The 27,088-nt window shown below is 42.2% G+C and overlaps 1 protein-coding gene across 1 annotated transcript in view; it reads left to right on the plus strand.

Annotated features, from left to right (window-relative positions):
• The window catches only part of BRIP1 (BRCA1 interacting helicase 1), a 157,532-nt gene that overhangs the window by 51,988 nt on the left and 78,456 nt on the right, over window positions 1–27,088 (plus strand). Inside the window, exons 7-13 of the mRNA XM_055001863.1 lie at window positions 499–720; window positions 2,307–2,506; window positions 5,112–5,244; window positions 7,410–7,564; window positions 7,672–7,837; window positions 11,093–11,233; window positions 12,588–12,749. Coding sequence (XP_054857838.1) covers window positions 499–720; window positions 2,307–2,506; window positions 5,112–5,244; window positions 7,410–7,564; window positions 7,672–7,837; window positions 11,093–11,233; window positions 12,588–12,749 — 1,179 coding nt within the window. The remainder of the gene's footprint in view (window positions 1–498; window positions 721–2,306; window positions 2,507–5,111; window positions 5,245–7,409; window positions 7,565–7,671; window positions 7,838–11,092; window positions 11,234–12,587; window positions 12,750–27,088) is intronic.

The raw sequence follows: 27,088 nt of genomic DNA on the forward strand, positions 1-27,088 counted from the left end.
TACTCTCCCGCTCCTGCCAAAGGGACAGGTGGGCCATGAAATCCTGCACCGTATAAATGCATGTGTGCACATCAGTGTCACATGCATTGATAATGGTATGCACACTGCTCTGCTGCCCTGGCATACATGGAAATGTTTGCAGCTTGGTCATTATATGAACAGGTTCTTTGAGCGGGCTGTAACTCTTCTAAATATTGATAGTAGAATATTTGTACAAAAGTTCCAAAACATATGCAAGAATGTTTTTAGCAGAATTTTGAGATTGGTGAGGATTGGCAAAAAAACCCATGCAACCCTGGTTATTAGAATGAATCGTAGTCTTATGGTTCTGATTCCAGACAGAATTGAACACGTTGGCTTAAAGATTTTTCGCCATTCACTGCATATTGGATTTTAGTTGTCTTTTTCCAATGGGATTGATACTCCCTGAGACACACTCTAGAAGAATATACTGTACTGTGTGTTCGGATCTTGAATTCCTTTCTCATTTATTTTCAGGGCATATGTTGTTCTTACTACCATGGAGTTCATAAGCTTAGCGAACATCACACCTTACAGTTTGCACGCAAGAACTCTCAAGCTTGGGACATTGAAGATCTAGTGCGTCTAGGAAAGAAACTGCGTTCCTGTGCCTATTTTGCAGCTCGGGAGCTTATGGAGGAAGCTGAGATCGTGTTTTGCCCTTACAACTATCTTTTAGACTCACAAATAAGAGCGAGCGTAAGTTTGTTAGCAAATATCTTTTCATTTTTTAAAATATAAGATGAAAAATTGGCTAGGGAAGACCGCATCCAAAGGAAGCCCTGTGATCGTGTTTCTAGGTGACCAGATTACAGTTTAGAAGAAGAGACTGGTGCAAGATTTTGTCAAATCATATTCCTTATGTGTGTTCAGATCCTTTGTTTATTTCAGTATCTGCTTGTAGGATATGAGATTTTGGGATATCAGCTTCATTGGGAGTCTGGATTGGGGGTGATAGAGGACATTTATTTTCTCACCGGTCAGCATGTTCCTCCCCCTGAAAGTGAGGGAATATTCTTTCATTGCTCCTTTGCCGCCTCCTCCCTTCAAGGGGCTTATGGGGTCAACACCCACATAGCTTAAGTGTTCCCAGACAACGTACTGGGAAACCTGCTTCTGACTTTCTCTGTTAAATGAAAAATGTCAGCTTCTCCATTGGTATGTAGTTTAAAAAGCAACTTGCAATGAAGTATAAGCCAGTGGCAGAGAGCTGCTGTTGGGAAAAGAAAAAAGCCATACTGTTGGCCCTCAAACATGTGATTAGGTACCAGCCCTTGAGGTTGTTGCTGGAGTTGTGCCTAACGATCTGCACTAACTGCTTTGCTGTCACTGTGGTCACCACAACTTTTGAGTAATCCTGTATAGCATGGGACTGTCTTCCTGAGGATAGTTGAATCAGTCAGTATATGCTGACTAAAATGCTGTTTTGAAAGACCAAACATGGGAAAGAAGTTGAGGCCCAGTCTGGTTTAGTGATTTGAGTGTCAGACTAAGGACTCTGCCGTAACGTTCGGCCTGTAGCTGTTGCCATTTTAGAAGGGAATCCAGCTGTTTAAAAATTGCCACAAGGGCAGGCCCACAGCATGCAATCTTGTCAGGCCTTCAATTCTTTTCAAGTAACGAAACAGCGCCCCCCCTCCCGGCAACCATTTTGGCACTTAAAAGGGCAAGAGGGGGAGACATGATCGCTTGTTGCTGTTGCGTCACAGGCACAATCGGGATCAGGCTGTCGCTGCAATATTTCAAAAGCTAAATTCTCCTTTAATATGGCAGCAGGGGCCACAGGTTGAAACCGTGCCTGCTGTAATGTGTAGTTTGGCTCAAGAACTGGAGCATACTGGGCTCAAATCCCAAATTCATTTAAGCCAGTTTGCCTCTCTTTTACTCTAAGCCTAACTTACATCCAAAGGTTGTTGGAGAATAGGGAGGGATATAAATAGACAGAAAGAAGCAAAAAGCAAGGTGGGGTGAATTTTTTGTCTTCCAAAATTATTCCAGTTAACATTCTTGCAGTTTGAGTCCTTTAAACAATAAACAACCTTTGACGGCCCCACTTTCTTGCAGTTAATAAAACAAAATTCTACAACCTGGCAAAACAAATTCTGCAGTTTTTAATTGTAAGCCACCTTGAGCCAGGATTCTGAAGAGATAGCATAGAAATATTCTGAATAAATAAATGGAAGAAATAGCGCTAGTTATAATGCAGTGTTTTGGGTTGTGTCAGGGTTCTTCTTGCCTCTGATACTAATTACGAACTGGGGTGTCTGTGTGTGATCTTTTTATAGATGGAGATTAACTTGAAAGGCCAAGTGGTCATTTTAGATGAAGCTCATAATATTGAGGACTGTGCACGGGAATCAGCCAGCTACAGTGTGACAGAAGCTCAGCTCAAGTTGGCTCGAGAAGAGCTGGACGCCATGGTTAATGGCAACATTCGGAGGAAGGACCACGAGCCCTTGCGTGCTGTGTGCTGCAGCCTGACAAAGTAAGAGAAAGCTAACTGAGCAGAGGTAGCTGTGACATGTGGTAAGAATGAGCCATTTTTACAGCCCTGTTGGTACTGCCATTGTGATCGCCGTTTTAAAGCAGCCAGCTGTGTTCGGCTCGTCAAGGTGTCCCCATCCAATGAGTTCTAGACAGGGCTTTTTTTTCAGCAGGAACGCAGTGGAACGGAGTTCCGGCACCTCTTGAAAATACTCACACGCCCAGTGGCCCTGTCCCCCCTGATCTCCAGACAGAGATCAGTTCCCCTCATTTCCCTCTTGAGAGTTCCACCACCTCTTTTCCCAGAAAAAACGCCCGGGTTCTAGACCAACAATTACCTGTCTCAAACAAGTCACAGCAGGTTCTGTTGTGGGACTGTGCCTCTTTACTGTACCACTCTTGTTCCACTTCTGTACAGCACTATGGGGCTGTAGCACTTCAAACAGCAGTTGGTGGATCAAAAATTTAAGGGTTGTTCTATTTAAAAGCAAAAAGGCTTCCTGCCCCCATGAAGCATACTGCTTTTGTATGTGCAGGGAGCATTTTTTCCCCAAGCATTAAAGGGGAACATTTAAGACTTGTGTGTCCCATGGGCAGCCTGAAGTTGTCTAGCAGCAACCAAATTCATCTTGTGTGTTTGCTGCTGACAATGTCACCTGGTACTTAGTCCTCGAGCTTCAGGTCTTCTGGAATCAACTTTGGTCCATTGTTGATTCTCATAAGCAGAGCCCTGCTGGATCAGACCAGTGGTCCATCGAAACCAGCAACCGGTTTCACACAATGGCCAACCCTGGAGGGCCAACCAAACAGGGGCCCTCCTCTGCTCTGCCTCCCAGCACCGGTATTCAGAGGTTTGGTGCCTTCGTATCTGGAGGTTCCCTTTAGTCAGCGTATCTAGTAGACGTTGGTGCACCTATCCTCTGTGAATCTGTTTAACCCCCTTTTAAAACTGTTCACGCTTGTGGCCATTACTATATTTGCTGCCAGCAAATTCCACAATTTAACAACTCGTTGAGTAAAGACGTATTTCCATTTGTCTGCAAAATGAATTCCTTTTGTTCTCAAAATAAATGCAGTTTCTTCTCAGGCAGGGTTAAGGTTAGAACAATCAAGTTTATATTTTTCCGTCCAGGCCATGGTATGTCCAATTGATAGTTAGAGGTGACAAATGATTTGCAGAGAGACCAGAATTTTAATAATAATCAAGTTTCGTGTTTTGAGCCTTGGAAAGATTTTCCTGCTCACTAACTATTCTCCAGAATTCATATGCATTTCTTAATCTGCAGTTTTCATGGCAAGTCTGACAAATGAGTGGTATCCAACAGGCTTCTCCAAGTAAAAGCATGTAGCTTGGTGGCTTTTTCAGATGTTAAAGAAATCTTTTGTAGCAGATGAAAGGAACAGCCTCTAGCCTTTTAACCTTATCAGCAAAACCCAGGTTGATTTCCTTGTCAAGTCTGCCAACATTAGTGAAAGCGCCAGGCGGAAAGCAGGAGATGAAACATAAATGGCCAACAATTAAGGATATGTTGATAAATAAAGTGGAGGGGTCACCAGTAAAGCTAACAATGTTGAAACAATCCTGCGCAAGCTATTTAAACACTTCCCTAAGCTTTTGTGCCTGTTTGTCTTTAAAACTGCTTCGCATTTAAGGAGCCTTCCATAAGTTGGGCGTTCTGTGTCCCTCTCCCCTCTGCAACCTATCCCAAACTGCTGGTAAATCTCCAATATTTTGAAAATGTTGCTATCTAGAAAGCAATTTATATGCAACCAGTGGTGTTTGTAAACCGTTTTTTTTTAAAAAAGCAAGCCCCTCTGTTCCACATTGCAATTTTCTTTTGAAAACTCTTCAGTCTCATTATCTATGTTACAAGGCACCTGCTGTTTGAGAGCGTCTCCACCCTGACTTGAGTCTGATCGTGTAGGTCTTTGAATCTTGCCCCTTTTATGTCGTTTTCATTGTCTTTCTGAAGCATTATCCATTTGTGCTAGCAACTGATCGCATTTTGAGTGGATATAAATGTAAGGTGCATTTTTTAAAAAAGAAAAGTGTAAGAGAAAGGCCCCTCAACTGCAACTTAGGTTAAACTGGGCCGATTCCAGACGGCCCTCTGCCTCCTGAAACGTTGCGCGTCGTCGCGCGTCGTCGCACGGAAAACGCGAAATATCGCGTTTTCTCGCGCAAGTTTTGCGCGAGGTCGCGCAAAACTCGCGCGAGAAAACGCGATATTTCGCGTTTGACGCGCGACGACGCGCGACGTTTCGGGAGGCAGAGGGCCGTCTGGAATCGGCCCTATTCACAAAACAGGGGAGGAGACTTAAGCCCTTTCTGACCTTGGCCGATTCCAGACGGCCCTCTGCCTCCCGAAACGACGACGCGCAACGTTTCAGGAGGCAGAGGGCCGTCTGGAATCGGCCCTTAACATTTGTGGATTATTTTCACCACTGGTTTTCTAACTGTATTAGAAACAGTTGATTGTTATTGGCCTTCTTGTTTGTAATATACTATAAACTAGACAATCAGAAGTCTAATATTCAAAAAGTATGTTTGCTCATCTTTTGTTTTCTGTTTCTTTTGCGTGTGTGTGTGTTATTATTGCTTGCAGTTGGTTAAGGGAAACTTCTGGTCAGCTCGTAGAGAGAGGTTATGAAACATCTAGTAAAGTTTGGAGTGGACAACAAATGGTGGCATTCTTGCACAATATGGGTATAACCAATGCTACTTTCCCCATCTTACAGGTAGGAATTTAATTATTAATGTAAATCCCTATTCAAATCCCAGTGTTGGGTGGCCAGGGTTTCCCAAACTTTTAAAATCATATTTTATTGATAGTTACATAAGCAGAAGGTTCACACATTATTCTCTTTACAAATAATACCTAACAGCTACCTACTAATTAGTTAATTGAAAACGATTCAAATTTACCTTTGTTCTTTCCCTATCCAAAAATAACTTTATCACAAATATTTTATAGAATGCTACCATTGAGGAGGAAGTAGTAATCCTTTTATCAAAGAAGAATTAACTTGCCACAGTTGCTGAATGTTCTTGCAAGGCAAGGACAGATGTTTCAGTGTCTGACCATCACGAGAGTTCAAAAAAAGGCCTTCTCCCAACTCAGACTAGCTTGGAAGATGGCCCCCCTCCCTTGACTCAGCTGATCTGGCCTCCTGGATTCACACCAGAGTAACATTGAGACTAAACTACTGTAATGCTCTCTGTGTAGGTTGCCTCTCAAAGTCAACCTGGAGACTTCAAGTGGCGCAAATCTCCACAACTTGATTATTAGCAGGAGTTAGGTAGAGCATACATATCAGTCCAATTCTCCAGTCCCGCCATTGGCTACCCATCAGTTACTGGGTTCAAGGTTTTAACCAGGGCTTTTTTTCTGGGAAAAGAGGTGGTGGAACTCAGTGAGTTGCCCTTGGAGAAAATGGTCACATGGCTGGTGGCCCCGCCCCCTGATCTCCAGAGGGGAGTTTAGATTGCCCTCCGCACCGCTTGGTGGTGCGGAGGGCAATCTAAACTCCCCTCTGTCTGGAGATCAGGGGGCGGGGCCACCAGCCATGTGACCATTTTCAAGAGGTTCCGGAACTCCGTTCCACTGCGTTCCGGCTGAAAAAAAAGCCCTGGTTTTAACTATCACATATAAAGCCCTTCATGGCCTTGGCTGAAAAAAAGCCCTGGTTTTAACTATCACATATAAAGCTCTTCATGGCCTTGATCTGCAAGACCACCTCTCTCCCTATGCTCCACCATGGCAGCTTTGCTCATCTTTACAGGACCTTCTGCAGATATCACCCTGCACTTGGGCTAAATAAACAGCTGCCCGAGTTATTCAAGAGGGCTCTTTTATTCAGGAGATAGGGCTGTTCTTAAGAAATGGCTTAGAGAGATCCTTCGGTAAAGGGACTCAAAATATCATTGGCTACTGTCAGTTGGTCTCGATATGCTCCTACTAGATAGTTTCTGCATCATTTAAATATGTTGTATTTATTTACTTTGTTTCAACAGTTTTTCATCTTTGTCTTTGAATGTATGTTTGTTTTCAAATTTCTGCCACACATTCCCCGTTATATGTCCTAGTTGTTGATTATATTGAATCACACTATGTAGTCTGCCTTGAATGTCAGTGAGAAAGGTGAACTATATAAATAAAAATGAATAATACTAAATTTCCAGCAGCCTTTGCTTGTTAGAAATCCACAATTCAGCCTCACTCATATTTTAATTCCCAAATTGTAAGGAACTTTCCAAAAATATCTTGTATAAAGGAAAAATACATATGATTTGTTAAAACGGTGATACAGTAGGACGATTCCATAACATATGTGTTTGGTTTTGTAGCCAATGCCTATAAATGTCAGAATGGGCCAGATTTCTGTGCTATAGTTAAAGCTGAAATATGCACAAATATTCTTTTTCCAATGAATTTAATCTAATGTTGCAAGATGACAACATATTGTTAAAACTTAAATGCATAAAGTAGCTGCTACTGAGTTGCAGAATCTTTTTATCTAGAATTCCTGTATTCTGTCTGAAATAATTACTTGTTTACTCTCTGATATTTTATTACTAGCCATAGCTTTTGTACTTGGAGTGACTCTAGTGTCACTACAAATTGTGGTGTTCCAAATACTGCACAAGGAGCTGGACTGAATCTTTGGATTGACGGTGGCATATGGTATAATTCTTTGTAATGCTGAACAATTCATTCAGCTCTTCAAACAATACCAAGAGATCATCCGCCGCCATCAGATTTTGAAAGACAAGCATGACAGTTTACAACCAGGCTTTCCAAATAAATGTCGTTCTCTTGATATAAATCCTAGATTGCGCCAACTTTATTCAATGCAAATACCGATTTGCAAATCATTATAATAATTTTTTTGACCTTGTATAGAAACATTTTGCAGCTGTCCTTGAAAAGGAAGAAAAAATAACACAGTTTCATGGGAAAGAAGAGGTGCTTTTAGTTCCAGTTATAAGTCCTTCAACTCAGATTACACTAAAAGGGCTGTTCATGGTCCTATTTTATCTTTTTAAAGAAAATCACAGGTTAGTAGAGTTGCATTTTTTCACCAGTATTTACATAAAAATATTAATTAAAACGTAACACAGTAGGTGAGGAGCAAAAAACCATTTGTGTTTGCTTGCTTGTTTAGATATGCAGATGATTATAGAGTTGCCTTGCAGCAGACATACGTCTGGAGAAATGAAAATATGGTTGACCCTGAAGATGCCAATGGCTTTTTTACACGAGCCAAAAGAAAATCGCGACACAAAACAGCTGTGCAGATGCTAAGCTTTTGGTGCTTGAATCCAGCTGTGGTAAGATTTTGGGGGCTAAAAATAGCCTTTCTGCTTGTTTGACTGCATATTGAGTAGAGTTGGCCATTTGTTCAAACAAACCAACAGTTAGTTGACTAGTCAAATCATGTCAAATATGGGTCAAGCATTTATCACTGTTAAAATAAGAAAAAAGATATTTTCCTAAATCAATGAGTCTGACACTTAAGGGGTTAGCCGTGTTAGTCTGTAGGTGCCACTGGACTCTTTACTATTTCTGATATTTCAGCTACTTTAAAAAGTAACTGTTGTGGCATACCCTTCAGCTGTCCTAAATACTTGGGACTAGAGATGGGCACGAACCGGAAAAAAACCAAACCGTGCCGTTCGTGGTTCGTCAAATTTCACAAACCACCAACTTCCATGAACTTTCCCCTGGTTCGCAAACCGGTTCATTTGGTTCACGAAAATGCCACATCCGGGTCAGAAAATCATCACTTCTGGGTCAGCAGAAGGTCTGCAGGAAGCCCATCCCCTGTTGCCTAGGAAACTGATTGATTGGCACCAGGCTGTCTGCAGTCACGAACCAAAAAACGAACCAAATGAACCAGCCTAAAGTTCGTGGCGGTTCATCAGAAATGGGATCTGATGAACCATGGTTCGCAAACCACGAACTGACCTGGTTCGTGCTTGATTTTGGTTCGTATTTTGGTTTGTGCCCATCTCTACTTGGGACAATCCTGATGTTCTGATCCTTGCCTCTGATGAATCAGTGTCCCAATTTTGCCCCCATTTTTTGCCTTTTGAGGATGCCTTATTAGCATTTTGTTAACTTGAATAGCTCAAGTTTCTGTCATGGTTTACTTCTCTCCTCAGACTCTTTGAAAGTTGTCCCTGAGTGGGGAATGGATGCACCTTGTTGTTGCACATAGCCATGTTGTGAGGCTGAGAGAGTCTGACTGGACAAAGATCACCCAGTAAGCTTCCATGGTAGAGTGGAGAATCAGTCCTGGGTCTCCCAGATCCTAGTCTGACACTCTAACCACTACACAATACTGGCTCTCAATTTATATTTTCCTAGCTTGTCTGTAACCAAAAGAACCATTACCCTTGCAAAGTTGAACAGTATGAAGGAGACAGAGTAACACATTCCACAGCATGCAGCAGTGGGATGGAGGGAGCTTGGGCAGATGTCCTTGATTTAAGAATAAGGATTTCACTTATAAGCAGCATCCCTGTTTCCGTCTGAGAAATGTTGGAAGGAAGGTTATAGGGGAAACAATTAAATTAACATCTTTTTTTTTAAAGACTTTATTTTCCGTTTTTAGTAAAACCAAACAGTACAATCTAATACTCATAACTGTAATACAATGTATGACAACACCAATTTACATTATACAATAATGATAACTGGCACAGCTCCAAACTAGAAATACCAACTTTGCGTTACAACAGTTTGTGGCAAACATATACAAGTCAAAGGGTAGACAATATTGTATGAATCATGGTATCAGATAACTGCGTTTGATCTGAAGCGATTACGTAATTGAGGTAAGGAAGCCACAGGTTGGCAAAAGTGGATTGAAACTGAGGATTGTCTAAAGATTGAAGATGGTCAGCAAGCTTTTCCTTTATAAAGAAGTCCCATATTTTATTGTACCAAAATGTTAGTGGAGGCAATGAGGCCTTTTTCCACGAGGATACTATTATCACTTTGGCTGCTGCCAGCATTAAATTCACTTCTTAAAATAAAAAGTAGCAGATTACTGTAATTTGTAATGTTTAAGTAACAGCTGTTAAAGTATTGGTTTTGCTAAACATCCAACAAGCTATTTTTTCTTGCTTGTTATAGCAGTGGTCAGTTGGAGTAGTATATGTTTTCCATAGACAACACCTCCACTTGCTAACAGATGACACCATGGCTGTGTGTTTAGAAAAGGAGGTGGTATCCTGCATATTGGCATTCTTGTTTGTATGCAGGGCTTTTTATCAGGGGGAAAGCGGGGGAACAGAGTTCTGGAACCTCTTGAAAATGGTCACATGGCTGGTGGCCCCACCCCCTGATCTCCAGACAGAGGGGAGTTGAGATTGCCCTCTGTGCCGCTTGGCAGTGCGGAGGGCAATCTCAACTCCCTTCTGTCTGGAGATCAGGGGGCGGGGCCACCAGCCATGTGACCGTTTTCTCCGAGGGCAACCCACTGAGTTCCACCACCTCTTTTCCCAGAAAAAAGCCCTGACTGTATGGAATATTTGACCACAATCTAATAGGTGGACAGTTGACATAATTGATTAGTTGCTCGACTAGCATGCCAACCCTTATATTGGGGTCATGTTAAATGTGACATGGAAATTGTGTAGGTTTAAAAAAAAAACCTTTGAAGCTGGTATGGGGGAAGGCTTTTCCTTGTGCTGCTTTCTTGACCTAAATTACACTTGCTCTGCTCCAGCTGGTATTTGCCACATGGGGTAAACCATGTGGATATCAAGCAAGCATTGTCTGGAAGAGTTTCTGTTAGCTGCACAGCAAGCAGAAGTTTTGCTTTTTGCAGCACAGAGGTGAAGGGAAGGGAAGAGCTTCCTCTGTTAAATTTCTGCTTGCCTTGCAATTGTTAAATGGCCTGGGTGCACCTTAATTATTCCTTGTTGTTCATTCTTTCTGGGTGCAAAAAAAAAAGTTGACGACCATACTATAAATACTTCAGAATAGCAACATTTGGGAACAGAGAAGGAAGACTGTGAGATACTCTGAAGAATATGATTTTTCCCTCACCATGTGTGAAAATTTTTGAGAATTTAGCATACTGCCATACTGCTAAAATATCAGTTTCTGGATTTGCTTTGAGGAGGGAGTTGTAGTTTTCAGCTTAGTATTATCTTTGTGCACATAATAGCCATAAAAAAACAAAGCATGTTGATGTTCTCAGTGCTTTCTCAATGAACCTGTGGAACGAATGTGCCAGTGCCTTCTCACTGATCTGTATGGCTGTTTTTGGTTCAGTCCACGGCCATGTTGTTCTTTGAACCAACCTTGTGCAACACGTTGCCAGAAGAAGTCCAGAGGGCACCATCACTGCCTGCTTTTAGAAGGACAAGTAAAGCCTCCTTATTTCAAAAGGCATTACATTGATGTGTGTATATTTGGGAGTTTGTACGGGTATTGTTGAGGTTGAAAAATTTTATATTCTCTGTCCAAGTTGGACAGGGTTCTGGTTTTAATGTATTTTTGGTATGATGTTAGCCACTTTGAAACCCTGGAGAAAGACAGGACGTGTATATTTTAATACTTCTTTTTTTCAGGCATTCTCAGATGTGAGTGACAACGTCAGATCGATTGTTTTAACCTCTGGAACACTTTCGCCAATGGACTCATTTTCTTCAGAACTTGGTGTGAAATTTTCCATTCAGCTTGAAGCGAGCCATGTTATTCGGGACTCTCAGGTATATTCAGAGCTGGATTTGCCCTTATACCAAGTACGCCATAGCCCAGGGACACATCTGTAATGCAGCCTCTAAACAGAGTGTGGCCAGATCTACTCTTGCAGTAGAATGAGATGGTAGAGATGGGGGATAGTACTTTTGAATGCTCCTCCACGTAAAACGCTCCTTGCAAATAAAGTAGCACCGCTTCAAGGGGAGATATTTTAACTGTGAATCTTGGGACCCAACTGCTATGAGCTCTGGTATCAGAAAACACTGTGCTCGAACTAGGAAGGGGTTAATCAGGAATTGGGATTGCTTGTAGATGAGTCACATGGGACTGGTTTCCTGAGAGAAGAGGTTGTTGAGGTGCAGAAAGAAGCTTCGTATTTCCAGGAGCAATTTAAACCCAGTTTTGCACAGCCGCACACAAAAAAGCAAGATTCGGGTCCAGTAGTACCTTAAAGACCAACTAGATTTCCAAATCTTGCTTTTCTGCTAACACGGCTACTCATGTGAAACGATCTACACAAAAAAGCAAAACCTTGTTTGCATTTACACCCAAGCCGCAAGTAGAGCAGGAGCAAAGCAGGGTATACTTTACTGGGATCCAGTGAGATCACACACACACACCCCTGCCTGCAAGCCTGTTGTGTGGTCTGTTTCTATCATTTCTCCACATTCCTTTTGTGGCTCCTGACTTCCATGTAGAGGAAGGATTGATGGAAGGAAAAGGAAGGTTTGTGATGTCTTTGTACCTGGCCTAGAGAAATTCTGGCTCTGGTTAGATCTGAACAAATGATCATCTTGTGTTGATTTATCTGGGTGGACATGGATGTTGCAGAGCCATTTGGAAAAGCTTTGATTCTCTGAGGGGTTGATTAAAATGCAGGGAAACTCTTTTGCTGTGATATGAAAAAAAAAAGAAATTTAACATTTTTTTTTAAAGAAGAGCTTATTAAAACCCATTGCTTTGGTGCAATTTGCTCTTTGTGATATTCATCAGTAATATCCTACCAGCAGTTAAATGGATCTGTGCTTCAGCATTGCTGACAAATAAAAGAGGAAAACATTTACCTGTCTGCTCTCCTCCAAGCACCTGTATGTCAAAGGGCAGTTTGAGCAACGAGTCTGACAACCTACTCGCCCGAAAGAAATTGTTACTTGCCCCAGGTAAGCCAGTGTGTGCCTGACTGGCTGCTGTATATTGTAAATACCTTGGTCTATTTCTCCGTCAGATTTCAAAACAAACATTCCCAACAACGAAAATTTTCCTTAAACTCTTAAATCTACCCACGCTGCTCTACTTCTCTTCTTTCCTGTTATTTTCATTTTGGACTTTTTGACGGTCACGTATGTTATGTTTCTCTTACAGGTGTGGGTCGGTACTGTTGGAGCAGGCCCCAAAGGCAGGTCACTGTGTGCTACTTTCCAGCAGGCAGAAACGTTTGAATTCCAGGACGAAGCGGGGGTTCTCCTGCTTTCCATCTGCCAGACGGTTGGGCAAGGGGTGCTGTGCTTTCTGCCATCTTACAAGGTAAAGGCCAACTGAGGTTCTTTAGACTTTTTCTCCAAGATATTTAGGAGGGCGATTGACATTTATTTATTGCCAGCTCTGCCCTTCCGGCCCTCAAGGGAACACCGACTGGTTTTTCAGAGATTATCTCTGTAGCCTTTATTTCTTTAGAGTCAAATAAGTTGTTCTCTATTGACTTGAAGGCTTGCTTTCACGCCTCCTGGTTTTTTATTCTCTGCAAAAAGCAGTAGTTAAAAAGAGTGCTTGCAGTTACTGAAAATAACCATTAGGTGACCACATTAGACTGCTGAGTATGGAACTGTTAGAAAACGTCTGCGGAATGCACATCCCACATTAAAACTGGCCACACACACACATACACCAGAGAGAATAATACATTTCTTTGTGCTCAGGCTTCATTTTATTCCTCTGGAAGTTGAGGCACTCATTCTGTTTTGAATGTTTGCTTCTGAATTATAATACTAAATATTTGCAAAGTACTTTAGAGTGTTCGGTTTTCTGTCCTAGTTGAGTGATGAGTGTCTGTTTTTTTCTGAAAGCCCATTCCTACAATACTGCCTTAGACTAGTGGCTTGTTTCTTCCCTGTTCCATGTTTATCCTGATGAACCATCAGGAAGAGGGACCTTTATTTTAGGTGGCTCTTCATGTAGAAGGTCACAGAATTCTGACGGAAAGTTTGTGCAAGGGAACCCCCCCACACACACACACACTTCCTCCTCGCTTCCCTTTGCTTGAACATGCTCAATCAGCCCATGGCCCATGCCCGTCTTTTAATGTTGTGTTGGAGAGTTCTGTATGTTTAAACTTTTGAAACAATTCTTGTAAAAGCTGTGCTTTGTATTAAATTGCTTACTCTCATATACACCTGCTGGTTAGTCAAGCTCGTCAGTAGAAGGCCTACCTTTTGTTTCAGAAGTGGGCAGGACACCACAAGGCTTTTTCAGTGATGGCACCTTGACTTTGGAACTTTGTTGTCAAGGCTGTTTGCCTGGTGCTAATGCAGTTTTAGGTGCCAGGTGAAAATTGGCACTTTAACCCAGTCTTTTGATATGTTTGGGTGTTTATTTTCTCCTTTCTCAGTTTTATCTGTTTGATTATTAGGGATGTATGCTGGGTAATATTAATGTTATTTGTTTGCTTGCTTAAAACTTTTTAAAAATGTTGCTACTTTTATATTTTTAGTGTATTTTAAATTGTATTTTTATGTCATTTTATTGGTTACTCGATGTAAACCATCTCATAAGCTGTGGAATGAGAAGCGATGGAAAGTTTTTCTAACTGGAGGATGTCCCTTCTTAACATTGAGCTTGCTAAGGACTGGCACGCATTAGATGGCACAATGATTTTATCACAGTGGCTTTCATAAATTGCAGCTTTTTTGTGGTACCCTTTTCTACAAATTAAAATTGGATGCATGCTTCTCTCTTACAGTCAGAATGGGCTTGTTTATAAAAGTAAGAACTAGAAGCCCTCAGAGAAGTCCACCCTCTGTGCTTTGGAGCCTGTTGACTGGAGGAGTTGACTGGAATTGCAACATACAGTCTTCAGCAATGCACCATTAAAATGTAATTATAATTTACTATTGGAAGCTGCCTTCTTGGTACTAGTGCCAAGCAGAAGGGTGTAAATAACTTAAATATTGGGCATCTGTTGTGGGTTGAGATTGGTGTTTATACCATTTCTTCCTTTCCCAATAATAAAATCACAGAATTACAGAATCACAGAGTTGGAAGGGGCCTTACAGACCTTCTAGTCCAACCCCCTGCCCAATGCAGGATGAGCCTAAAGCATCCCTGACAAATATTCATCCAGCCTTATCTTGAAAACTTCCAGTGAAGGGGAGCTCACCACCTTCCTAGGTAGCTGATTCCACTTTTGAACTACTCTGACCAGGAAAAAGTTTTTCCTAATATCCAGCGGGTACCTTTCTGCATGTAATTTAAGCCCGTTGCTTCGAGTCCTATCCTCTGCTGCCAACTGGAACAGCTCCTTGCCCTCCTCCAAATGACAGCCTGTCAAATATTTAAAGAGCGCAATCATGTCCCCCTTCAATTTCCTCTTCTCCAAACTAAACATTCCCAAGGCCCTCAGCCTTTCCTCGTAGGGCTCAGTCTCCAGACCCCTGATCATTCTCATCGCTCTCTTCTGCACCCTCTCAATTTTGTCCACATCCTTTTTGAAGTGAGGCCTCCAGAACTGCACACAATACTCCAGGTGCGGCCTGACCAAGGCAGTATAGAGAGGGGCTATGACCTCCTGCGATTTTGACGCTATGGCCCTTTTGATATAAGCCAAGACTGAGTTTGCCTTTTTTGCCACCGCCTCACACTAACTGCTCATATTTAGTTTACAGTCCACTCTTACTCCAAAATCTTTCTCACATACACTACTACCCACAAGTGTATCCCCCATCCTATATTTGTGCTTCCCATTTTTGTGGCCCAGATGTAATACTGTGCACTTATCTATGTTGAATGGCATCCTGTTCACAACTGTCCACTTCTCCAGAGTATTCATGTCTTGTTGAATTTTAACTTTATCTTCTTGGGTGTTTCCACTCCTCCCAATTTGGTATCATCAGCAAATTTAATGAGTAGCCCGTTTACCCCTTCATCCAGATCATTGATAAAAATATGGAAAAGTACCGGACCCAAAACTGAGCCCTGTGGCACCCCACTGGACACCTCCCTCCAATCTGATGAAACGCCATTGACCACCACTCTTTGGGTGCGGTCCTCTAACCAGTTCCCTGTCCACTGAACTGTCCTATAGTCCAGTCCGCAGTTTTCCAGTTTACCCATTAGAATGTCATGGGGATCCTTATCAAAAGCTTTACTGAAATCCAGATAAATCACATCGATAGAGTTCCCACAATCCAGTAAGCTCGTCACTCGATCAAAGAAGGAAACCAGGTTGGTCTGACAAAATCTGTTGGGGACAAAACCATGTTGACTTCCCCGGATCACTGAGTGGTCCTTCAGATGCTTACAAATCCCTTTAAAATCTGCTCTAATATCTTCCCAGCAATAGAAGTCAGACTGACCGGCCTGTAGTTTCCTGGGTCATCCTTCTTCCCTTTCTTAAAGATTGGGATAACATTCGCTCTTCTCCAAACTTGTGGCACATCCCAGTCCTCCAGGAGGCCTTGAAGATGATGGACAGAGGCTCTGCAAGTTCTCTAGAAAGTTCTTTGAGCACTCTTGGGTGCACACCATCCAGCCCGGGGGATTTGTATTCATCCAGTGCAGCCAGGTGCCTCTCCACAACCTCTCTGTCAATGTCAGCTAGCCCTCCAGGTGTCCTGTCGTGTCTGCTACCATCTCTAGATGGGCTTAAGTTTTTCAGGGAGAAAACAGAGGCAAAAAAGTCATTAAGCCTGTCTGCTTTTTCTCTGTCCTCCATCAGAGTTTCTCCTTCCACTCCAAACAGCGGTCCAATTGCCTTTTTTATTTTGCATTTGCTTCTCACATATCTATAAGAAGTTTTTCTTGTAGTAGCGAGCCCCTCCGGCCAGACCCAGCTCATACTGAGCTATGGCTTCTCTGATGGCTGATCTGCAGTACCTAGTAACCCTCATATATTCCTCTTTAGAGGTCTGTCCTTCTCTCCATTTCCTGAACATTTCCTTTTTCTCTCTTAGCTTATTCTGGAGCGCTGTTCATCCACATTGGTTTCTTGGAGCCCTTACCATGTTTCCGTCTTGCTGGAATATTGAGGGCTTCAGCTTGCAAAAACTCATGTTTGAGAAGAGCCCACCCTTCACCCGCTCCTTTCCCTTCCAGCACACTCCCCCACAGAATGACTCTCATCAAGCCTCTGAGTTCATTGAAGTCGGCCTACGAAAATCTAACCTATGAGTCTGGCTTCGAACTTCCTTGCCCCCCCCCCCAGCAACTGGAATTCAAGGAGGACATGGTCACTTCTCCCTAAGGTCCCCACCACCTTCACCCCATCTACCAATTCTTCCCTGCTGGTTAATATTTAGTATGGCTGAGCCCCTTGTAGCTTCCTCCACCATTTGAAAAAGAAAGTTATCAGCCAGGCAGGTCAAGAAGTTGCTTGATTCTTGTTGCTTTGGTGAGCTTGTCTCCCAGCACACATCGGGGAAGTTGAAGTCACCCATAATTATAAGGTTCTGATGTCTGGATACTCTATCAATCTGTTCAAGGAGGGCAGCATCCATTTCCTCTCCCTGGTCAGATGGTCTGTAGCAGACTCCAACAATACCCTTTGTCCTTCCTCCCCTTATTTCCACCCATACACTTTCCACTGGGCTGTCAACCACATTCTCCAGAACTTGCTAACAATCAAGCCCTCTCCTCACATACAATGCCACCCCGCCTCCTCTTCTACCCTTCCGGTTTTTCTTGAACAACTTGTACCCATCCACTACCACATTCCAGTCATGGGAATCATCCCACCAAGTCTCAGTAGGTCCTACTATATCGTAGCCCTCTGTTTGCAAGAGAAGCTCAAGCTCATCCTTCTTATTACCCATAATTCAGGCATTGGTTATATAGGCGCTTGTAGCCTTGTGCCTTTGTTTGATCTGTCCTACTCAGGTGGACCCCCGCTGTTATCACTTCTTCATTGAAATCCCCTTGTTGATTGTCCCCTTCCCCTTGTGGCAGTTTAAAGATCTCCTGATGAAGCTCTCCAGGTTCTTTCCAAACATCTTCTTCCCTGACCTTGAGAGGTGAAGCCTATCATGTGCTAGAAGGCCTTCTCTAAAGAAACTTATCCCATGGTCCCAGAACCCCTGCTGGCACCACCACCTCAGCCAACGATTCACCTTGAGTATGGTCTGCTCCCTTTGCATTCCTCTTGCTTTGACAGGAAGGATAGAAGAGAATACCACCTGTGCCCCCATTGTCTTCAACTGCCTTCCAAGAGCATCATAGTCCTCTTTAATTCTTGCAATGGTATTCGTGGCTGTGTCATTAGTTCCCATGTGAACCAGCACAAATAATATTCCTCTGATAGCTGAGCTATGCTCCCCCCCCCTCAAGAACTGGAGGCATTCTTCACTCATGTAGTCAGATGAAATGACATGTAATTTTTGTGTCTGAATGAGAAATTTTAGAGATGGTTGTAATCCTTGAAATTTTAAAATTTGAGGGCTGTAAATATATTTTAATTTGTAAAGACCTATGGCCATATACCTTTCCTTTCTTTTCCTTTCCTTTAGTCTGATTAAAGCTCTTTGACTGAAAGTCTTGAGCAGTCAAAACCCATCTGTTAAGAAGCATCTTCTAGACAACCAGTGAAAGAATCTTGCAGCAGCAAGGGTACAATTTGGAGATAAAAGGAGTAAAACTAGATTATGATGAGACAAGGATGAACAATTATCTAGATACTAAAAACCTATATCTCAGGGTAATAAAAAGAGGACACTTCAGCAAAATATGTTTTAAGGTAAAGGTAAAGGTAGTCCCCTGTGCAAGCACCCATTGGGGGACGTTGCATCACGACATTTTCTTGGCAGACTTTTTGTTATGGAGTGGTTTGCCATTGCCTTCCCCAGTCATCTACACTTTACCCCCAGGAAACGGTACTCATTTTACCGACCTCGGAAGGATGGAAGGCTGAGTCAACCTTGAGCTGGCTACCTGAACCCGGCTTCCGCCAGGATCAAACTCAGGTTGTGAGCAGAGCTTGGGCTGCAGTACTGCAGCTTACCACTCTGTGCCACTGATTTTCCCCTGATAACAACCACAAAGGCAGTCTGGATAAGGAATCTTTCTTAACTATGGTATACAATAAACTTCTTACCTACCTGCCTTCCTGTCCTCTAGTGGAGACAGATTGGAAAAAGGCCAGGCTGTAACAGTTAATCATGCAGAGACACAGTGGGTAGCCTCTTCAGTTGGAGAATGCTCACAGAAGCCTTTTAATTATTTAACTGATTCATTTACCATAATCTAATTGGTTTACCATATTTTGCCATAACTTAATTGATTTACCATAATTTAATTGATTGATTGATTGTGACATATGGTTTGGGAATTACTGATTTAGCATAACAAAAACATTAGCACTTACTCTTCCTTATGGTTTCTGTGTCGGTCCCCCAGAGAACTGGTGGTCCTCTTGCCCCTGTCCCTGAAAGGAAGAGGTTTTTTTCCCATTGTTGTTCTTCACGCCAACTGCTTGTGCCCCAGGGATGGGGCAAGGTCCTTCCTGTTCATTCCTTCTTTGCCGCAGCGTGTAAATTGTAAAAGCCAATGAAGCATGAGAGATACAAGCAGCAGGGAAGGAGAGTGGCCAGTGTTGACTGCGTAGATGACCACTCAGCAAACACTTAGTTCAGAACAACCAGTTGTCCCTTTTATGGAAATGATTTTATGGAAAGTGCATGAACTTTTGTGGGTTTTGCTGCTGGGTACAAGAGCATGGGTTGCAGCTGTTTTGTTTTTCCTTTGACATAACCCCACGGTTGGTTTGTGACTTCCACTTGGGAAGATCCCAGTAGCTGCTGATTTTCCCACATTGATACAAATGTTCATATTGCCATGCAAGCACTTTCTTCCTCTGCTTTTAAGGCATGCCACATTTTGTTTTTCCCCAGGCATTTTTTTTAAAAAAAAATCAATTTAGACAGGTATAGGACAAAAAGGAGAAAAAGTAGCAGAATAAAAACCTGCTTTAACCTACATGAGAGAATCCTGTTGGGCATCGAAGCAATGGCATGGTGCCGCCCTCTGAAAGAGGAGAAAGGAATGGCAGCACTGAAGAGCACCTTCTGCCTGTTCCTGCCAGGGCCCACAGGTGATTCAGCAGCCCCTTATGGACCATGGTATCAAAGACTACTGAGAGGTCAAAAACAATATACTGAGTCACCTGGAATTTGTTCTTCAGCTCAGATGATTTGTGCTGAGCTTCCTGATTTTAAAGCCATTGCTGAAAGGGTGGAAGAGAACTCATCTTCTGGCAAGCATCATAGTAATTTTGCTGTGCTACGTAATCCCTGCTTTCTTTTGGAAGAAAGCGAATTAAATTTGATTTCTAAAATTAATGTCCAGTTTGGGGTTGGAATTTGGAAAAAAAGATGAATTTTTGCCGATTCAGTCAAATTTGTTTTTTCCGGATCACATTAGAGAATACTGAATCAGATTCAGTATTCTGAACTCAGGTCACTGAAATAATTTGGTAAAATTCGGTAAACTTTGGTAAACAAGACTTGGCTGTTCCTTTGTGGTTTCACTGCAACGAAACAGCAGTTCCTGCCTTTTTGCAGAGAGGGGAGCCCTACAGAAGCAAACTGAAGCAAGGGAATGTCTTGTATTTGTGGCTGAGCACCGCTTGTTTCTGTTCTGTGGTGTTTCCCCACTGACTGAACCCAGTACCCGGCTGCTGTGAATGACATTGGTTCTGTTGAACTAAGTTGCAACAGTGTCCTTTGCTTCAATTTGGTTTGGATGGAATGGGTGTGATTCTCTGATGTGTTGTGGGTTTCCTTGCTTCACTTTGGTTCTGAGGGGATTCCATTCTTGTGTTTCAGTTTGGATCTGTTGGGCCTTCTCTGGGATGAGTTCAGTTTGCATTTGGGAGTGGGCCTTGGCCATGGCAGCCTCGGCCCAGTGTGTTTCTGCAGTGGGAGTCTGCTTTGAATTTTTCCATAGGAATCACTGGAGTGGCTGGGGCACCTTTTTGGGGGGGCCATAGAATTGGCCCCTGAGGTCCAACCATCATGAAACTTGAGGGGTTTTTTAGAGGACCATCAGGAGTAGGTTCCCTGGAAATTCCATTTGTTTCTTATGGGGTGTTTCTTTTTTGCTTTAGCAGCCAAGAAAATTCAAGCTAGAGCCATCTCCAGTAATCATTTTAATCTGTTAGTTCATTTTAATCTGTTGATATTTGTACATATGTTTAATTGTTGATTTGTATATATGATTCTCTTATATATGTTAGACCATTTTATGTGTCTGGATTGTAATGGTCTTTGGCCATAAACAATACACTCTACCTACCTACCCATAGGGAATAATGGACAATTAAACTGAATTTCTCTAATATAGCTGGACCAAATTAGAGAATTGGTATAGTATTCCCAGGATTCTGAATTTTTTGGGTCCCCGGAATATCTAATCCGGATTTCCCAATTTTTTTTTTTTTGTACACACACCTAGTCCTGCATGCCAAAATGCATTTGTTTGAGGCATTTCCTCACCTGCCCCCCCCCCACAAACGATATAATTAAAATACTTTTCTCAGTTGTCCTTGTGATACAATTTGCTGCATCTAGTCCTGCACTCAGATAGTCATGAACCAGTTCAGTAAAAAGTCACTCATGTTGTTGCTTGTGGAAAGAACTACCTGTAGCTCAAAAGCTTTTGAAACCTGGAACAGCTGGTATTTTCCCCCTCTTTCTCTTTCAGCCAATTAGAAGCACCACTAACTATTTAACTCAGGTATATGTGGGCAGGTAGAATAGTAACTTTTTTGTTCAGTACCTTTTGATCAGTAGTATCTTTTGTGGACTACTTTTGCAAACCTGAGGCAGGCAAACTGTTGCAAATAGATTGGAGTACCAGGATGTATTGAGGGGGACTGAATAAGTAAAGGGCTCTAGGAATTGAACCAAGCACTGCGTGGCCTGAGGCACTGAAATGTTAGGTAAAGAGGATGGAGCAGATTTGTTCCCTGTTTGATCCAGAGGGCAGGACTAGAATTAGTAGAAGAGCAAGATTCAAGTCCATTGGCACCTTAAAGACTAACAAGATTTCCAGGGTCATAGATCCAGAGGAGTTAGCCGTGCTAGGCTGTAGTCGTAAAATAGTAAAGAGTCCAGAAGCACCTTTAAGACTAGCCAACTTTATTGTAGCATAAGCTTTTGAGAACCACAGCTCTCTTCTAATGGTGCATCTGACAAAGAGAGCTGTGGTTCTTGAAAGCTTATGCCACGATAAAGTTGGTTAGTCTTAAAAGCACTACTGGACTCTTCAAGATTTCCAGGGTATAAGCTTTGGTGAGTCAAAGCTCCCTTCATCAGATACCAGAGCTTTGACTCTGGAAAGCATATACCCTGGGAATCTTGTTGGTCTTTAAGGTGCTCATGGTTCTTGGGGTTCTTCAGGCTCGAGCCCAGCTCCAGCAACTGGGTTGCAGAACACACACTCCAGATTTGGAGAGAGAGATTTTAATGGCATAGCCTGAATCATTTTAACTTGTGCTTAATTTTTACCACATGAGTATAAAGTAGCTAGGCTATGTGATCGAGCCATTGGAAATGCTCTGTCTGCAATATCTCTGGGGTTTCATACAGTGATTTATGATATTGTGCAGCATTTTTTTTTTAAAGGAAGGATGAGATTAAGTGAGCTCAAGCCTCCTTTCTCTAGGAGCAGAGGCTAAGCAAGCAGATGATGAAGCCACCATAGTTAATTTGCTAAAATAATTTTGTTGTTGTTGTTGAAAAAGAGGGTTTTAAAAGATCTAGGACTGTCAGGTTGTGCACAAGTGCTAGCTTATGTAACCACCTTCCTATTAGATAGCTTTGAGATTCTCCTCTCCTTTTCTCTAATATTGATTGCTGCGTTCACTTATGTCTAGAATTTAGCTGGAGAGTATCCAAAATCCCTGCAGTCTCTGTCTAGCCCCCAGCACAACCAAACCCCATTCACAATGGCTGCTGTAATAAATAATGCGTATAAAATGGAACTTTTGCATTTAAAAGAAATGCGCAGAGGTTTTTTTAATTTCGCTTTTTGCAATAAAGTCTGTCAGAAATGAATGCTTTGTCCTTTTGAAATGTACAGTTCTTCCCCTCCCCAACAGCAGCTTTTAAAATAACACTTAGATCAAAAGCTCTGACCTTTTAAAAAATGGCTTTAACTTCATATGTGTGTATGTGGAGTTTAAATTTTACTCTCTTAAATTTTGTAGCAAGAGACAGACTCTTAAGGTTGAATGTGTGGCAGTGGGAGAAAAAACCGATGTTAGCAATAAAAGCACTTCTAGTAAAATCGGTAGCAAGCCTAGCAGGCACACCCTATAAAGGGGAATATCAGAAAGTGAAAAGATTACTGAGAAATCTAAGGTGCTTTTAAACAAGATTAAGATAAGGGTCATTAGGGGTGCCTGTCGCCGACCCGTCTGCATTTAAATGCATCCTGCCTGGTGTCTATATCTTAGAATGATTCATTCAATATGTGTCATATCAAAGTCAGAGTAACCAGCAAGGAGAAAAATGCGAATGCTTATAAATTTCATGGATGATCCATCATGCTGATATAACTGAACTTTCCTTGCTGGCTGTGCACAATATGGTGTAATCTTTGGATCTTTCTCTTTCTCTCTCTCTCTCTGGTTCTAGTCACAATTTAAGCCGTTCTTGATTAACTTCACTCTTGCTGAATGTTGATTTGGGCAGGATCCAAAATAGCTCTTGCACTAGCACGGGGAGAAGGCCGTTTGCCAATTTTCCCTTTCGGCTGCAGTCTTGCTTTTGGCCGTAGTCTTGCTGTTCGTCTCTTGCCTTGAGAACCCTGCGAGGTTGCCCTTAAGCCAGCTGTGACTTGAAGGCACTTTCCATCATCACTTTCTTGCCTCACTGAATGCTGCTGAGAAGTCACCCCAATACTCCCCCCCCCCATCGTAACAGATGTCCAGGAGCAACTTGGGGGAGTAGAGATGGTGACAAGAAGAGCTGCCAGGAAGGGTAGCATGTCTGCAAAAAAACTCCAGCGTGGCTGTGCAGCTCTGCATTGTGCTTTGGGAAGGGGCTTTGGTACTTTAAAACAGGGAGAGTGTCGTACTTAATAGCATGCTTGGAAGGGGATGCTCCAGGTTTTCTTTAATAAAGAATTTTATTTAAAAGAAGGGAAAGTACAGTAAAGTAAGTATAGTAAAGTGCATAGTAAAGTGCGTAGTAAAAAGATTATACAGATTCTAGATTAGACATTGAGATTTATACAATCTTATGTAAACAATACATCTGTAATAGTTTTGGGAGTTAATCAAACAATACTTTAATAAAAAAGAACATTGCATATTTGAAAAGAGTCCAGTAGCACCTTTAAGACTAACCAACTTTACTGTAGCATAAGCTTTCGAGAACCACACCTCTCTTCATCAGATGCAACTGTATTGTACCATAAGCTTTCGAGAACCACCGCTCTCTTCGTCAGATGCAACTGTATTGTACCATAAGCTTTCGAGAACCACACCTCTCTTCATCAGATGCAACTGTATTGTACCATAAGCTTTCGAAAACCACAGCTCTCTTCGTCAGATGCATCCGACGATGCATCTGACGAAGAGAGCTGTGGTTCTCGAAAGCTTATACTACAGTAAAGTTGGTTAGTCTTAAAGGTGCTACTGGACTCTTCGATTTTGCTACTACAGACTAACACGGCTAACTCCTCTGGATCTATTGCATATTTGAGTTCCCTTAGCCTAAATACATAACATTCCTCTTTTCTTCTCCTTCCCTCCCTCCCTCCCTCTGAGCTTCTGTATCAATTAATTATAACTAAATAATCAAAAAGAGCCTTCCACGTTTACGACCAAGGATGAGACCTAAGTATCATGATTCCCTATTAGATCTTCTTTCACTGCACCTCAGCTCTGTTACCATGTTTTGGGGCAGTGCGTCTGCATATATTTCTATACCAGTCATGTTGCCATCTCCCCCCAGTCATTTTCCCCTCTCCATTGTGCCCCCCCCCAACAAGCACAACTGAGCCCCTGCCATTTTAATGGCTTCGGTTTGGGAGGGGAGGGGGAGAAGCTTCTGAATATATTTCACCTATGAAAAGGTGTAAGGATAAATTTACATAATCCCTTTGAAAGCTTCATTTTCAATCATCAGCAGTTGGTTTTTGCTACAGGGGTGGAGTGTGCAAGTGGTGAACCAGCCACGGTTGAGCCACAGTAGGGAACAGATCTGCAGACCACACACCGTGAACTGGGTGAATTTTTCCTCATATTATCCATACTGGCAGCTTCTGTGCAAGAGATTTACGTGACTGGGTGGCTGTGCGCTCCCTCTGCCCAGAGCAGAAACCAGAGTTTCATAGGTATTGAAATAATTTGGTAAAGTGGTTCTTAAATATAAGTCCTTGTACCCGAACTCGGGCATTATGTGATCCAGTCACTGGGCTGCCCTTGGTAAACACAGAAGTTGCCGTTTTTACAGTTGCTGCTGTTCTTGCAGAAAATACAAAAGCGTCATCTCTGTCTTTCACCATTTAATTGCAGGTATGTCTCATAACCCGAATCAAAAATGCCTTGTGTTAATTAGCTTTCATTTAATAACAAGCCATTCCTCCTTTCCCTTTTTGACATACTTCTTTCCTTTTTCTTAAAGAGGCATAGCATCCATTGACTGAAATAGTGATTGTATATAAATAGATTTTGCGTAGAGCAGCCGAGAGCCTTTTCGATAGCGTTTTCACTCAAGTTGACAGATGTTATAACTCTGCCTTAGTGCTATAATGCAAATCAGTGCACGTTAAGAGTGGCAGAAAACTTAGAAATTAGAAAAGGCCATTATGAAACGATAGAATTTCTTTTTGCTGGAGGGAAGTGGCTGAAAGTGTTGGATTTAAATGAGAACATCAGAACAGAAACGATATCTCCAATACCTGATTTCTTGTGGAATCGCTTTTCAAATATGAACAGCTAAAGAAGGTTCTGTGTTCTAATGTCACTAAGTTAAAAGTGGCTTTTGTGACAGATAAAGATGAACCAAATAAAAAAATGGGAGCAATTGACTGATTGGGCCAGTATAGTTGTATTTTTTCTCCCTCTGCATATCAAGATAAACATCCAAATGTATATGCACAGGCATCTTTGGTGGGAGCAAGAAATTGTGTGGCGTCATTATTAGGGATTGGAACTTTTCGTTGTATAATGAAATATGCCAAAGCTTGGTTGAGATGGCGGAATCTTTGCCTCCGAGTGCCCTCCTACAGATTATCTGTAGGTGGCGCCAGAGATTGCTATTGGGAGATGCAGGCTTGGTGGATAGTGAGTGTGTTGCTTTTGGAGCCTTGCTGGTTCCTGTATTTGGCCATTTATAGTGCAGCCCTAAGCAAAATTACACTCTTTTATGTCTAGTTAAGTTAGACTGCATTGCTGTTTACAAAAGGCTGAAATAACTTTGTGGGATAATTGTTAGTCAGTTGTTAATTTTATTATTTAGTGGGGATCCAGTCTTATCACCAGTTATTACCGTTGCTCAGTTAGTATCTCAGATTTTGATGAGGGGGGGGGGGGGGTTAGCGGGGAGGTTGCCATATTTGGCAACAGGATCAGGAAAGAGTTGTCTCCAAAGAAAGTTAGCTAATGGACCTTGGTAGGAATTGCTTTTGACTTAACATCTTCTGGCCATTCCAGATGGCTCTGTCTTTTAAATCAAACTTGGACTTCTGGCTTGGGGTGTATTTTTCCTTCTTTCGTTATTGGGAGGAGTGGCAGTTAAGTTGTGGGAAACAGGAGAATAAAATCATTAATACATTGGATTTATAGACAGCCCCTTCCTATGGGCTTGGGATTATAAAGAAGAAGCTACTGGATGTACACGCCATCTGATGAAGTGAGCTCTTACGCATGAAAGCTTGGGTTGGAATAAATTTTGTTGCTCTCTAAGGGGCCACTGGACTCCTGCTTAATAAAGCTAATCAACCTATCTTCCCTGTCCTTTATCACCAAAAGCAGTTTAAATAAATAATTTTTAAAAACCCGTCACTGTCTCTGAAAGATGCCCAGGACTGAGTTTTAGCTAGTCTTTGAGGGAAAGGAATTCTCCTGGGGATGCATCTCTGTGCACCCTTCCAGGACCTGCCTTGGTTTACAAATGGCACATTTAAGGGCGTGCTCCTTGTCATTCTTAAAAAGCCATAATGGAAGCAGTGTTTGGGGGGGGGCAAGGAGGGTTGGTCTCACATGCTTTTGGCATAACTGGCCTTCGGGTTCTGAAACATAGGGAACGGGATCATCCCATTTTCTTTGCACTACAGTTTTCTCCAGGAATAAAGTATGCAAAATCTTAGTATTTTTTTCAAAATCATCTTTATAACTAGCCAGTAAGTTTTTCACTAGAATAAAAATAAAGATTTCTGCATAGACATTTCCTGCAGGTACATCTGTGTATCCGCTGCAACTCTCCTGAGCAAAATTCATCTTATTTCTCCTCCTTTCTGTTTTTTTAACGTGTGCTGTCCTTTACCATTTCTTAAGAGGCCATGAGAACTTTAAACTAAAAATTTAGCTTGACACCTGGGTCAAGTAGCAGGAACTTTTAGCTCGTGATAATGCTGAGTTTTATTCACACACTTGATGCCCCGGATATATACAGAAGAGTACATGTGCTCCAATTGGGCCATATCTTCAG

The sequence above is a fragment of the Eublepharis macularius genome, chromosome 17 (genome assembly GCF_028583425.1).
Source record: "Eublepharis macularius isolate TG4126 chromosome 17, MPM_Emac_v1.0, whole genome shotgun sequence".
In the NCBI taxonomy this organism is placed as follows: Eukaryota; Metazoa; Chordata; class Lepidosauria; order Squamata; family Eublepharidae; genus Eublepharis; species Eublepharis macularius.